Consider the following 14,799-nt stretch of genomic DNA (forward strand, 5'->3'; position numbering starts at 1 on the left):
AGCTCTTGTCATGTGTTTTAATCTAAATTTTTAAGATCATAATGCACAATAAATTACAAGTATCAATCTGACTGGCTAACTTCTACCATATGTAACATATCAATGTTGCTTTGGATAAAAGTGTCCACCAAATATGTATATCTATTAAAATGTTCATTTTCTATCTTTCCTCACTTTAAAAATCCCACGATCTCAAAAACAGCAATTCCAAAAGAGCTGGTTACCAGACATACTTCATTTTCTTCCCCTAACAAGGTCAGCTATAATATTTGCATATGGAAAATGAGAATAAAAAATGTAGGAGTCATATGCCAAAACATCAGACTCCATTTATTTCCTGGGTGAAGTTTCTATGTAATTTCGACATGGGCCCAGCAAGTGGGTGTCAATTCTTGATTGAAGTCATGCCGGGGCTGATAGTTCACACACACAAATATATTTTTCCATCATTACAGCCTTCTACCTCCTCTCTCGGGTTCTCAGCGCGGCAGGGAATGACCTATATAGTGCTATAATATTTCTACAGAACAGATCAGATGCTGGAAAACTAAACCACTTTACTTGTCCGTATCCATTAAAGACGTTTGTTCCTGTGCCCAAAAAACTGGGCGTCAAGGCTGTCCTGGCATTGCAAACTCTGTTTTACAATGTATGCAAGCAGTGCATGGAATTCAAGAGGCCATCTTGAAGCTTTATCAGGCGTAATTAAATGCTGGGAAGGCAGCAGACATGGGCAACAATTGGACTAGACTGAAATCGATGGGCATCTAAGGTTCTGAATGATTGCAGAACCAAAAATAGCAAGAACTTCAAAGTCAAAACAACCATTTGAAGTTTCAATGTCTTTTGTAATTGGACCAATCATTGGGTGCATCCAATAAAGTCCTGTAATTACAGAATAGATTTATACACTCAATGATATTACACTATTGATTAAATTCTCAGAGGACCTCACGCATGCTGTAATAGTGTATACTAAGTCAGTCTTTTAACGCAATGTGGTCTGCACCATTGGACATCTGTTCATCTCCTGAATTTGCATATAAACGGGGCTAAAAATAAGTAATCTGGGTCTTCGTCCACTGCATCTCGGTTTGATATCGGGTCGCAGTCTGTTGGTTTTCTAGGGTGAGCAGGTCTTCGTGATTAAATCTGTCCTGCAGTCTAAAACTCGTGGGGCGACATCAAGCAGAGCGAGAAGCTAATTAAATGAGATGACAGCAGATGAGATGACAGAGCAGTCTCGGCATCAATGTTTTCTCATCCTCATTTGGGCATCCGAAGAGGATCCATGTGAAGTTTATATCGCTATAATTAGCAAGAATATATTATGACCTCCTTTGAAAAAACAGGGAAAGGGTTGCCATACCACTTGTAAAAAAGTACTGTGGTTCAATATGATGCTCTTGAATGATTAACATGATCAAATACCATTACATTTACATGACAATAAAATTCAATATAATAAAATTATTTGCTAAATGACAAACAACACTGCCCAAGGATAAAGAAAGCATGAAAAAAAAAAAAAAAAAAATTTTATAATATAGATTTAAATGCATGTACCTGTAACATGTATATTCTGTTATGTTCTGTCTTTGGGTCAATGACATGACGTGCATATTTTTGTGTCAAAGGGCATTATTTCCTTATAAAATAATTTGATAAATTCATAACATATATCACTTTGTTATAAAAAAAAAAAAAACTATTTAGTTGGAATTAATTTTTAGTACATTTAAATAATATATATTTTATGTTTTGTTCCCTTTCGAGGGAACTCACGCTGTGTCAGAACAACACTTTGGGGAACGCCTCCAGCGTGACAGCGTCTGAAGTACATATTGAATTAGTCCAATCTTGATTTGTGTTGTGTCATGACGTCACGTGTGATGGCATACACGTAAGCTACAAAGTGTTAGCTTCTGCTCTTCAGCAAGCATTCTGTGTTGCTCTTGTGTTGCTCTTGATGCTTTATATGTAAAGCATCATATCATATTTATTATATATATATATATATAATAAATCTCAGTATCTCACAGAAGTGAGTACACCCCTCACATTTTTCTAAGTATTTTATTATATCTTTTCATGTGACAACACTGAAGAAATGACATTTTGCTAAAAATGTAAAGTAGTGAGTGTACAGCTTGTGTGACAGTGTAAATTTGATGTCCGCTCAAAATAACTCAACACAAAGCCATTAATGTCTAAACCGCTGGCCACAAAAGTGAAAATGTCCAAATTGGGCCCAATTAGACATTTTCTCTCCCCGGTGTCATGTGACTCGTTAGTGTGACCAGGTCTCAGATGTGAATAGGGAGCAGGTGTGTTAAATTTGGTGTTATCGCTCTCACTCTCTCATACTGGTCACTGGAAGTTCAACATGGCACCTCATGGCAAAGAACTCTCTGAGGATCTGAAAAAAAGAATTGTTGCTCTACATAAAGATGGCATAGACTATAAGAAGATTGCCAAGACCCTGAAACTGAGCTGCAGCACGGTGGCCAAGACCATACAGTGGTTTAACAGGACAGGTTCCACTCAGAACAGGCCTCGCCATGGTTGACCAAACAAGTTGAGTGCACGTGCTCAGCGTCATATCCAGAGGTTGTGTTTGGGAAATAGATGTATGAGTGCTGCCAGCATTGCTGCAGAGGTTGAAGGGGTGGGGGGTCAGCCTGTCAGTACTCAGACCATATGCCGCACACTGCATCAAATTGGTCTGCATGGCTGTGCATCATATTTAGAAGGAAGCCTCTTCTAAATATGATGCACAAGAAAGCCCGCAAACAGTTTTCTGAAGACAAGCAGACTAAGGATATGGATTACTGGAACCATGTCCTGTGGTCTGATGAGACCAAGATTAACTTATTTGGTTCAGATGGTGTCAAGCGTGTGTGGCGGCAACCAGGTGAGGAGTACAAAGATAAGTGTGTCTTGCCTACAGTCAAGCATGGTGGTGGGAGTGTCATGTTCTGGGGCTGCATGAGTGCTGCTGGCACTGGGGAGCTACAGTTCATTGAGGGAACCATGAATGAGCAGAGCATGATCCACTCCCTTTGGAGACTGAGCCGCAGGGTAGTATTCCAACATGATAACGACCCCAAACACACCCCCAAGACGACCACTGCCTTGCTAAAGAAGCTGAGGGTAAAGGTGATGGACTGGCCAAGCATGTCTCAAGACCTAAACTCTATTGAGCATCTGTGGGGCATCCTCAAACGGAAGGTGGAGGAGGGCAAGGTCTCTAGCATTCACCAGCTCTGTGATGTTGTCATGGGGGAGTGGAAGAGGACTCCAGTGGCAACCTGTGAAGCTCTGGTGAACTCCATTCCCAAGAGGGTTAAGGCAGTGCTGGAATATAATGGTGGCCACACAAAATATTGACACTTTGGGCCCAATTTGGTCATTTTCACTTAGCGGTGTACTCACTTTTGTGGCCAGCGGTTTAGACATTAATGGCTGTGTGTTGAGTTATTTTGAGGGGACAGCAAATTTACACTGTAATACAAGCTGTACACTCACTACATTGTAGCAAAGTGTCATTTCTTCAGTGTTGTCACATGAAAAGTTATAATAAAATATTTACAAAAAATGTGAGGGGTGTACTCTACTATATATATCATATATTATGGTGAGTCAGAGGCAATTCAGCCATTGTGCATCTCCCTGTCCACGTTATATTCCAGAGGGGAGATACGCTGTGTGTTATGTGCCTCGGAGCGAAGCAACTGTGAACTGCTGCCGCACAGAACAATCCACTCCCGCATGGCTTTGTTTGATTAGGCAGGCCAGGCTCGCGATCCCTGTGGTTCAGAACCTGTGTCTGCTGAGGCAGCGCTGCATTTGTGATGATGGGGGTCACAGATGGAGTGGTGGAGGATGTTGAGAAGGCTTCAGCCCTTTCTCAGCTTTCAGAAACCAGCTCTGATGTTCTCATTTAGGGATTGGAAGCCCGCTCTCCGCTCTTCTACCTCCTAGGATGAGGACCCGGTGCTAGAACTACCTGATTCTGAGGAATTAAATGTTCTAGACAGAGGCAGGTGAAATTGAGGACTCGCCACCTCATTCTCCTGCTTTTTAGGAGCTGTTGGAGGCTGTGACCTGAGCAGTGGCCAGATTAAACATTGAGTGGCCAAAAGAGAAGCAGGAAGCACAAAAGAAAAGTAATCTCAATGAACGCTTCCTGCAGTCTCTGTTGCAGCCTTCACTTTGGAGCCTGCAATTTTTTCCCAATCTCTACACCGAGGTGTCAAGATCGTAGAACATGCCGTTCTCATCCAGATTACCATCCCTACTATCCATTATTATTCCTCCATCCTGGGCTTAAGACTCTGAAGCTGCCCGCCAAAACCCTCTGTACTACATCTGCATTAGTGGGTAAGGCATATATGGTGGCGGGTCAGGCTGGTCGAAACCTCAGTCAGTTGCATTTAAACAGTTAATCCCCCGCTGTCATTCCAGATCTCATGGGGCTGCTGCCAGGGAGCAGCCCCAAACATCAGCCACCAGTTCCTCACACCTGCAGCAGCAGAAGGAGAGTGTTGCCTCTCATGCCCCCTCCTCAAAGAGTTTGGGGGTCGAAACAACACTCTCAGCCCAAGTCTTCGAAGCCGAAGGCAGATCTGAGGACTGCCATTCTGGGACGCATCAGTTTCCAGCAAACGCAAATCGAAGTGTACGCCCGATCTCGTTGCAGCCCTATCGAGTTCGCTCCCTCATATGAGGCCTGCAGAAAATATTGATCGAGTTTCCTCTGCCGACCAGCCGCTTCAGGGCACCGAACTTATCTCACTCATGACACTCGAGGTCAGTCTCGAGAGACTGTCCCCTTAGTAGAATATGTAAAAGCTTGGAGGATGACTGACTCATTCTAGCTCAGTCAGAGGAGATGGCAGTTCGGCATCGAGATGTCGTTCTTCACAATATAAGGTGGAAGTGGTGTCTCAGGACCAGGGGAGTTTCCCCGAGGGAAAACCCGTTCCGCATTATCAAAGTAATGTGCAGATGCTTTTGTTATTTGGCTATGTGAAAGAAACCATGGTTCCTGTCCCAGGTTCCTGTGTTGGGAGCACCTTGTCAATGGCAAATCGTGACGACTGACACATCCCTCACAGGCTGGGGAGCAGTCATGGAGGGCCGCTTTACCAGAGGTCTGTGGAGAGGGCATCATCTTTTTGTGTGGCACATAAATTGCCTGGAGATGATGGCTGTTTCTAGCCCTAAAGCACTTCCTCCCAGACTTCAGGGGTCATCATGTTCTGGTACGGACAGACAATACTTCGGTGGTCTCCTATATAAATCAGCGGGGGGCCTGAGGTCGCACCCTCTCCACAGACTGGTGCATCAGGTTCTTCTGTGTTCCCAGGGGAAGCTGCTCTCACTCAGAGCAATGTATATGCTCAGGGACCAAAATTTGGGAGCAGACATCCTGTCGAGGCAGGGACTGAGGCCCGGGGAATGGACACTCCACCCCAACATGGTGGAGCTGATTTGGAGGAGGTTTGGCCAAGCGGAAGTGGATTTGTATGCCTCCCACGAGAACACCCACTGCCTGCTTTGGTTCTCCATCATGCATCCAGCTCCACTGAAGGGTTCTTGAAGGGTTATCCCTGACACCCTTCGAACCCATTAACGAGGTGGCGGAGAAGTTTCTCTCTTTTAATGTGGCCTTTCTGCTGGCTATTACGTCCTTTAAAAGAGTTTTGGGACCTGCAGGCTCTTTCTGTTGCTCTCTCTTGCCTCAAGTTCACTCCTGGGAGGGTCAAGGCCATTTTACACCCTAGGCCGGGCTACGTGCCCAAGGTGCCATCGAATGTGGTGCAGTCTGTTATTCTGTAGGCTTTTCATCATCCACCACATGTGTCAGCTGATCATGAGAAGATACATTTATTATGCGCTGTTAGAGCCTTGGAGGCTTACGTACGTAGGTACTCAGGTTGGAGGAAGTCAGATCAGCTACTTGCTTTGCTTCACTTAAGAAGGGTTCCCCTGCCTCTAAGCATATGATTAGCAGGTGGATTGTGTAGGCTATCTCTTCAGCATATGAGGCGTGCAATTTCACGCCTCTCCTGATCAAAGCCCACTCAACTAGAGGAGTGGCATCCTCCAAGGCCTTGCTATCGGGGGTTTCCCTTCAAGAGGTCTGTGATGCAGCTGGCTGCGCCTCCCTGCACACCTTCATAAGATATTACAGCTTGGATCTGTCCTCCACACCAGGATATCAAGTCCTCAGGTCCTGAGTTGTGCCTGACAAGCTTCACACCAGGACAGGCTCTAGTCGGTGTGGCGCAGTGGGTATTTCATTCCCCAAAGTGATGTTCTGACGCAGTGCGAGTTCCCTCAAAAGAGAACGTCTTGTTCCCTGAAGTGTCGTTCCGATGCAGCATCTCGTTCCCTTCTCAGGGAACAAGGGTTACAGTCATAACCTGAGACGTTATCTTAAAATGTCTCCAAAATGTCAAGTGGTGCAACTGTCCAAACAAATTAACAGACTAAGAAAACTATTTAAAATGGTGTTTAATAATAAAAAAATTAAAAACTAAATACTATGGCATCATTTTACAGTAGGTTTAAAACATTTCATATAAACAATTTTTTATAAATATCAGTAGTTTTAAAGCTGTTGAGACAATTGAAAAACTTGTAAAACCTTGTATACAAATGTCAGGGTGGCAACTGCAAACATGGCTCTTTAATTATGAATTGACAAGGTAATAACAGCAAACATGATAATGCATCATCAAGAGGACCCCAATTAATACTTTAGGCAGAGTGAAAGGTTTGTAGATCTCTCTCAAATACTGGTAAAAACGGCTAATTTCAAGTACACTTTCCATGTCAGGTGGTACAACTGCAGTATATACATACAACTATTTGGTTGTACCACCTGACATAAAAACTGTCAAAACATGAATTTAAACACTTTGAAATATTATTTAAACACATGTTCAATTGTTCATGACTCAAAAATATGCATTACATCAGTTTTGAAAAGACTTCTTAAAAAACACCTTCTGAAGCTTTATTTGTTAATGACCCTTTAGTTTCACTTTTACTGTTTCTCCTGTGTTTTGCCTGAGTTCTCAGTTATCATCAGTTTCCCTGGTTTTTAATTAGTTCCTGCACCTGTTCTGTTCTTCATTACTCCCCCTGTGTATTTAAGCCCTCAGTTCTTTCAGTTCATTGTTTGGTCTTGTCAATGTTTGAGTGTAATAGCTTTGTTTTTTCTCCTTTATGTTATTAAAGTTATTAAAGATTGTTCCCTCAAATCTCCTGTGCCATGTGTGTATATAAGCCACACTGTAGCATGACAGAAGACTGAACCTGTTATGACACAAGGATGCACCTTCCCATACTATAACATGTATATTCTATTATGTTTTGTTATGGTTTCGTTTTCACTGTTTCTCCTGTGTTTTGCCTAAGTTTGTGGTTATCGCCAGTTTCCTGGTTGTTAATTCCTGTTCTGTTTTATGTTGATACTCTCCTTGTGTATATACTGTATGCCCTCATTCCTTTCAGTTTATTGTTCGGTCTCATGTTTAAGTGTAGTACCTTTTTTTTTCTTCTCCTGTATGTTTTCTGAGTTATTAAAGATTGTTCCCTCGAATTTCATGTGCCTTGCATGTTATAAAGCCACAATGTTTATGCCAAATCATGCTTTATTATGAGACCAGGACAATTGTATCACCCTGACCCTCATAACAAAATAAATAAATCATTAAGAAAAAAAAAATGTTTATCATTAGAAGTCATGCATGATGTGCATTTGTAATTTATTTTCAAATATATTATCAGATATGAAAAAAAAAAAAAAAAGTTGTGTCATTGACCCATGTGTTACATTCACAGACAGTTTTCCAGACACAGTTAAGGCCTGTTCCAAGATCAGATTTAGCCATCTGTTGAAGACAGCTCAGATTAAGCCTAATCCATGTCTGGAAAACTGCACCTAATTCCACATTTTTTCCCTTCTCTCACCAGTGTCCTGGGGTTTTCCGGGCAGTCGTGTTTGGTGTGCGGGTAGGATCTCTAGTTTGGTCTGATCAGAAGTGCTGGCCAGCAACTGCGTTGCCTCCAGAACCGAGCAGTGCTCTGTGCTGGTGCCGTCTATAGACAGGATATGATCACCCACATGTAATGCTCCTGACCTGAGAGGCAAACAGAGAACTGCTAGAACTGTCATAAATGTGGGAAGTGTTAGAGACAACATTAAAAGTGATCCAAATCACCATATTAATAATGTGTCACAATATGGATGTTAAAAACATTGTGAATTATGTTTCTTCTTGTTAGTCTTATGACTCTAAATGGTAAACAAAAATAATGAAGTTTCATGCACCTTAATAACTATAACCGATTAATAATAACTATCATATTTTTCTGAGGGACTTAAATGAACACTGCACTTTTTTTGAAATTAGGCTCATTTTCCAACTCCCCTAGAGTTAAACAGTTGAGTTTTACCGTTTTCGAATCCATTCAGCCGATCTCCGGGTCTGGCGGTACCACTTTTAGCATAGCTTAGCATAGTTCATTGAATCGGATGGGACCAATAGCATCTCGCTCCAAAAAATGACCAAAGAGTTTTGATATTTTTCCTATTGATATTTTTTTTCGCAATGATATTAGGCAGCGGCTGTGACCCCCTGTTTGGAAGCATGCCTTGCAACCATGGAGACATTTGTGAGAGACGCTGCGTAATATCATTGCGCCTGCTGCACCCATGGTATGGCAGCAAAGTACCTTGATTATTACGCTGGAATGAAAGTATAGTTCAAAACCATATCGGCCTAGAAAATCGCAACTTTTCATTTTCTGTCGGCCTTAGTACACGATGTAACTACAGAAGAGTCAAGTTTTAAATAGGAAAAATATCGAAACTCTTTGGACATTTTTTTTGAGCGAGATGCTATTGGTCTCATCAGATTCAATGAACTATGCTAAGCTATGCTAAAAGTGGTACCGCCAGACCCGGAGATTGGCTGAATGGATTCAAAAACGGTAAAACTCAACTGTTTAACTCTGATGGAGTTGGAAAATGAGCCTATTTTCCTTTAAGTTCAACTGTATTCAACAGAAGAATAATTTCTGTGTACATTGTTTGTGAAACCATTACTTAAGAATGATTTGATGAATATAATAATTTGGTTAAGAATGTGTTTTTCAATTTACAGAAAGAAATAAAATCCTTTATCAAAAATTATTTTAGAGAAATACAATCCTTTATGTAAGAATGGTTTTACGATCAATTTGCATAAAAATAAATAAAATCAGTTGTTGATAACTGGTTTGATGCTTATAAAAATGCTTTTTATAAGAATGATTTTACAAATAATTTATGCAGGAAGATTTAAAAAGTTTTATGTAAAATTGGCTTTGTGAAAAATATAGGTAAAAAGAAAATTTGCAGAAGAATGGTTTAACAAACAATTTATGTAAAAAGAAATAAATTTACATAAAAAAAAATAAAATCAGCTTTGCAATTTTTTTGATAAATAAAATCCTTTACATAATAATGGTTTTACAAACAATTTATAAAAGAAGATTTTAAAACATTTACGTAAAGTTGGCTTTTTGAAAAATTAAATAAAAAAATTATATTTACGAAAAAATGGAGAATGGCTTTACAAACAATTTATGTAGTAAGATTGAAAAAATACATTACGTAAAATTGAAAAAATAAAATAAAATAAATAAAGTCAAAAATATTTATGGAAGAATGGATTTACAAAGAATTTATATGAAAAAAAAAATTTACTTATGTCAAATTAGTTTTACGATCAGTTTACATAAAAATAAAATCATTTGCATGAAAATGGTTTAACAAACAATTTATGTAAGAACAAAAACAAAATATTTACAGAAGAATGGTTTATAAACAAGGTACATAATAAGAAATAAAATCCTTTACGTAAGAGTGATTTTACAAACATATTAGGTAAGGAGAAATAAAAATAATTGTGCTCGGTTTTAAAAACAATTTAAGAATTAAAATTATTAAACTATTGTTATTTTAATAGTTTGTAAAAAAATTTGTAACACAATTTACGCTACATTTTTTCCCCAAACAATTTAAATAAGAAAAAAAGCTTATAAAAGGGGTTTTACAATTACAAAGAAATTTGTACTGCTTGCGTTTGATGAATGAGGCCCATTGAGTGTGTACCTGTCCACCACGCTAGCGGATTTTATCTTGTCGATGACGATGGCCTGTTTGTTCCTGTGCATGGCAGTAGTCAGAGTAATTCCCAGACTCGCTCCGGGTGCCTTGGCAATCTCCACCAGCAGAGGACCTGAAGCATTGGTCACCGAGTCTGGAAAGCAGGTGATAAGGACCAACAAGGATAGCATTGTTACGCTGTGGTTTAGCTGTGGTTTCTTAACAGATCGTTTTTGCAGCTTGGATTCAATAAAGAGTCTTTTTGGACTGGGCAGAAAGTTCTGAGCTCTGAAAGCTTATTTCAAACTTCGATTTTCTAAGATATGACCCTTTTAACTCTACAAGGAGAACAACAGTTGGCGTTATGCTAATTGTGGCCACCCTAAATTAGCCTTCACAGTGTTAGTACATTAAAGTGGTTCTTTCTCTGCTCTTGCAGGTCAACAACCTGCTGTTCAAAAAAAAAAAAAAAATAGATGCTGTTCATCTATATGAAATAGTGAAGACGGTTAAACAGAGCAGAGCTCTCCAGAGAGAAGCACAATGCTTCTGGAAAACGTCTGTGAAAGGACAAGCAAAAATGCTCCTATTATGCCATTGTAAAGGTTCCTATTTTAGCTTTGAAGGTCTCCTACAATGGGTTTACATCCAATGTCATAAAACACTTTAATGTTATTATAATATACATTGCAGCATCACCTCATTTCGCACAGTGGCTGAAATGGTTAGATAGAGGATTCAGTCTCTCTAAACCCCTTCCTTTCTGAGAGCCTAGACCTGCTCTGATTGGTCAGATGGCCCAGTCTGTTGTGACTGGTCTGCTCTGCTCTGATTGGTCAGATGGCCCAGTCTGTTGTGATTGGTCTACTCTGCTCTGATTGGTCAGATGGCCCAGTCTGTTGTGACTGGTCTGCTCTGCTCTGATTGGTCAGATGGCCCAGTTTGTTGTGATTGGTCTACCGCTTACAGCGCTCATTACCATATGTGCATTTCAGCTCTGGATCTTCTTCAGCACTTGATACAAAGTGACACGAATAGTAACGTTGGTGTCGGTTTTACTGTATCAATTCGAAAACAGCGTCTACTCGACATGTCGACAACACAAACCAAACTTCCAGTCTCAGCTATAATTACAGTGTTTGAGGGTTAAAGTAGTAACATTGTTCGCAGGCATCCAATGAATACCATAGGCTGGCATTATGCAAATTTGTTACAAACCTACATAGGTTTGTGCAGGAAGTAAGACTGGAATTACTACTTTCAGGCAGTTCAAAATTCTTCAAAAACTTTGCAGACCTTTTACATTCACAAACAGCTGTATTACACACTACATGAAAGGATATATCCGAAAAAGTATAATAGGGGCACTTTAATGCTAAAATAGTTCGATGAATTCATTATTTCCTTTTAAAGTGCAACATACAAAACTAATAACATTATAATCCACTGGGACGTGAAATTTTTATCCTGTCAACATATAAAACAAACACAACTGAAGTAACTCACCCATGATGGAGACATCGTACTCGATCTGGAAAAGGGCTTCCTGTCCACACTGGGTCAGTACAATAAGGGCTTCGCTGTGAGTGGCACTGTGTAAAACCACTCCATCCACGCTTAAGATCCGATCACCTGCTTTTAAAGTCCCTTCTCTGCAGAAGAACACAGTAAGGATTTATTTATTTATTTATTTATTAAATTAATACTTTTATTCAGAAAAGAAAATACATGCTGTTCTTTTGAACTTTCTAATCAACAAAGAATCCTGAAAAACATTCATATTCATACATTATATTAGAATAGAAAATACTTTGTTTAAATTGTAATAATATTTCACAATATTAATGTTTTTAATGTTTTTTGATCAAATAAATGCAGCCTTGGTGAGCAAAAGAGACTTCCTTCAAAAACATTTAAAAATCTTAATTATTCCAACATTTGAAATAGAAATGAGCTTTTTATATAAATCTGATTGATATAAATCATAAATATAAATCTAGTAAAACATTTTTTTTTTATTTTTTGCGTTTAGTGCACTGTTAAATAAATAAAAAAAGTAAAAAAATAAAAATAAAAGCTGCAATTGATTCCAACAGAGTTTGATGTTAGCACAAGGTTGACGCCTTAAAATGCTGCCTTGGTAGTCAGCTCACTAGACTTTTTGAATTTCTTTTTTAGAAGTCTCTCAATATTCCACACCAATGATTAATGCTACATGTGAAAGGACCAGTTTGAGAGCACAATGATTTCCTCATGAAATGTCTGGGGGCCTTCAGGAAAGAAAATGCATACAATTTCCACATGCAGTCAAGGCAGGCTTTGTCTCTATCATCAAAGGTGTCTTATGGAAGATGTTCTCTCTCTAGACACATATGTTTATTTATTTATCTCTTTTGGCAAGTTGCGTGTTACTGATATAAGCAGGGAAAAGAGGCTTGCGAAAAGAGGCATGGAAAATCCTAAAACTAAGAATAATAACTAGCCATCTAATATGAGAAAGAAATATCTGGCCTACTTTCTAGATTTGGTTAAAGTGTGAATAGTGTGTCCAAACATGGAAGATGACTACAGCAATAACTTATAAATGTTGCTTATGCATGTTGTTTGTTAAATGTAGAATTCACATAAAAAAGAAAGAAGTTTTACACCAAAAAATTGAATAGTACCTGGCAAATATATTTTAAAAGCTGCTTTATTCTAAATTAGGTGGGTAGCTCATCATGATGGCTGGCATTTTGAGATCACATAACCTGGCAAATACTACTAACTATAGGTTTGTTTGACTTGAAGTAGTGCTGCACAGATTGATCTGTGTATGACGTCAAAGTACCACAAGAACGATTTTAAAAGCATACGGAGCCTTCCCTCTATCTAATCACTCTCACAGTACCTTGATGTCAAAAACCCATCGGCCTGTGCAGCGCTGCATCAAGTCAAACAAGTCTTTTATCTTGATGCTTGTTGGACACTTTCGATGATTCAATAAACTGGAGTTGTCAGGGTCATTCTAGAAAAATATCAGTGACAAAACCTTATATCCTACGATATTGCTTGATGATTTGTGTAGTTTGTCACAAAAACATGTTAACTAATGATTTTTAATTTTATATGTCATCCCATGAAGCAACTAATGATCAAGTTAAACATTTCTGTTTGTATTGTTTTCCGCAACAGAAAGATACAACATTATAGACAGATATTATATTCAATGTAGCCCTAACAAAACAAACCACTGAAATATATTTACTAAATGGGCTATAAGTACTATATGAATACTACATGATCATAATAATAAAATGTCTTGTCTCTGTGTAAAGTGCCTTCAAAAGCTTAATTTTTGGTTGTGCATTACCTGTCAGCAGGACCACCTGGACGGACATGTGTGACCACCAAAGGGCGAGATTTGTGCCAGTCCTCATGCGATCCACCTGTATTGTAACACATAAAAATAACCTGCAGTTAAATCTCCAACATTTTGATCGTAAGAATATTACAAGAAAGATTAGAATAAATAAATATAATAAAATCAAATGAGGGGCAACAAACCCAACAAAACCCAAACCCACCTCGCATAACAAAGCCAAAACTGTTGCCCTCTTTCTGCAAACAGATCTCGATTGTCTTGGAAATAACACCTGAGGTACTGTCTGGCGCTAAGAGAGACAACAGAGACAGGAGAGAGGCAATAGCATCTCTAAATCAGCACCTTTTACTGGGCGAACGGCCAGATCAGAGGGACAATCAGATAAATAAGCCCAGATGCAAACTGACGTTCAGCAGAAGGTCAGCCAGAAACACTGAGCTTATAAACCAGACAATTTATCTGTCATGCACAAGATAGATAGACTGGCTAACGATCACAATATATCATCACACATGCCAAACTGAGACAATCTAGAAATGGCTGGCAAATGGTCAGAAAATAGACGCCATAAAATGCAGATATATTCATAATAGACCTTAAAGGGTTAGTTCACCCAAAAATTATCCCATGATTTACTCACCCTCAAGCCATCCTAGGTGTATATGACTATATTCTTTCAGATGAACACAATCAGAGAAATATCCTGGCTCTTCTAAGCTTTATAATGGCAGTGAATAGGGAGCCTGATTTTGAATTTAAAAAAAAGAGCATGCATCTATCATAAGGTCTTCTGAAGCAAAGCGATGGGTTTTTGTAAAATAATTACAAACGCAGAAGTAAAGGATAAAGCAAAACAAAACACCGGTCATGAAATAGAAGTTTAAAACAAGAAATTTTAAAGAGAAATGTTGGAGGATTTCGATATAAGAGAAGGGGAGCTTGAGTTTGTTGCACAGGCCTATTTGTTTAAATCACAAGAGGCGTCTAAGCTTACGCAACTCCTACATCCTACGTCATACATTGCGTCATGGGTTACTCTTGTGGCGCAAGTCTTGCGCAGTATGCGTACGTTCATCTGCCGGAAGCGAGTTATTTTAGTTTTAAATATGGATTTTTTTTTTACAAAAAAGCATCTCTTTGCTTCAGAAGGCCTTTATTAACCCCCCAAAGAGTACTTTTATGATAGATGGATGCACTTTTTTGGCTTCAAATTCAGGCCCCCCATTCACTGCCATTATAAAGCTTGGAAGAGCCAGGACATTTTCTA

The 14,799-nt window shown here is 39.1% G+C and overlaps 1 protein-coding gene across 2 annotated transcripts in view; it reads right to left on the bottom strand.

Annotated features, from left to right (window-relative positions):
• Positions 1-14,799, bottom strand: part of grip2b (glutamate receptor interacting protein 2b) — an 87,142-nt gene that overhangs the window by 45,916 nt on the left and 26,427 nt on the right. For both annotated transcript variants that reach the window (XM_048167246.1, XM_048167253.1), the window contains 5 exons: positions 13,735-13,821; positions 13,521-13,596; positions 11,675-11,820; positions 10,175-10,322; positions 7,987-8,156 (listed from right to left, as the gene is read on the bottom strand). In XM_048167246.1, coding sequence (XP_048023203.1) covers positions 7,987-8,156; positions 10,175-10,322; positions 11,675-11,820; positions 13,521-13,596; positions 13,735-13,821 — 627 coding nt within the window. The remainder of the gene's footprint in view (positions 1-7,986; positions 8,157-10,174; positions 10,323-11,674; positions 11,821-13,520; positions 13,597-13,734; positions 13,822-14,799) is intronic.

The sequence above is a fragment of the Megalobrama amblycephala genome, linkage group LG2 (genome assembly GCF_018812025.1).
Source record: "Megalobrama amblycephala isolate DHTTF-2021 linkage group LG2, ASM1881202v1, whole genome shotgun sequence".
NCBI lineage: Eukaryota > Metazoa > Chordata > Actinopteri > Cypriniformes > Xenocyprididae > Megalobrama > Megalobrama amblycephala.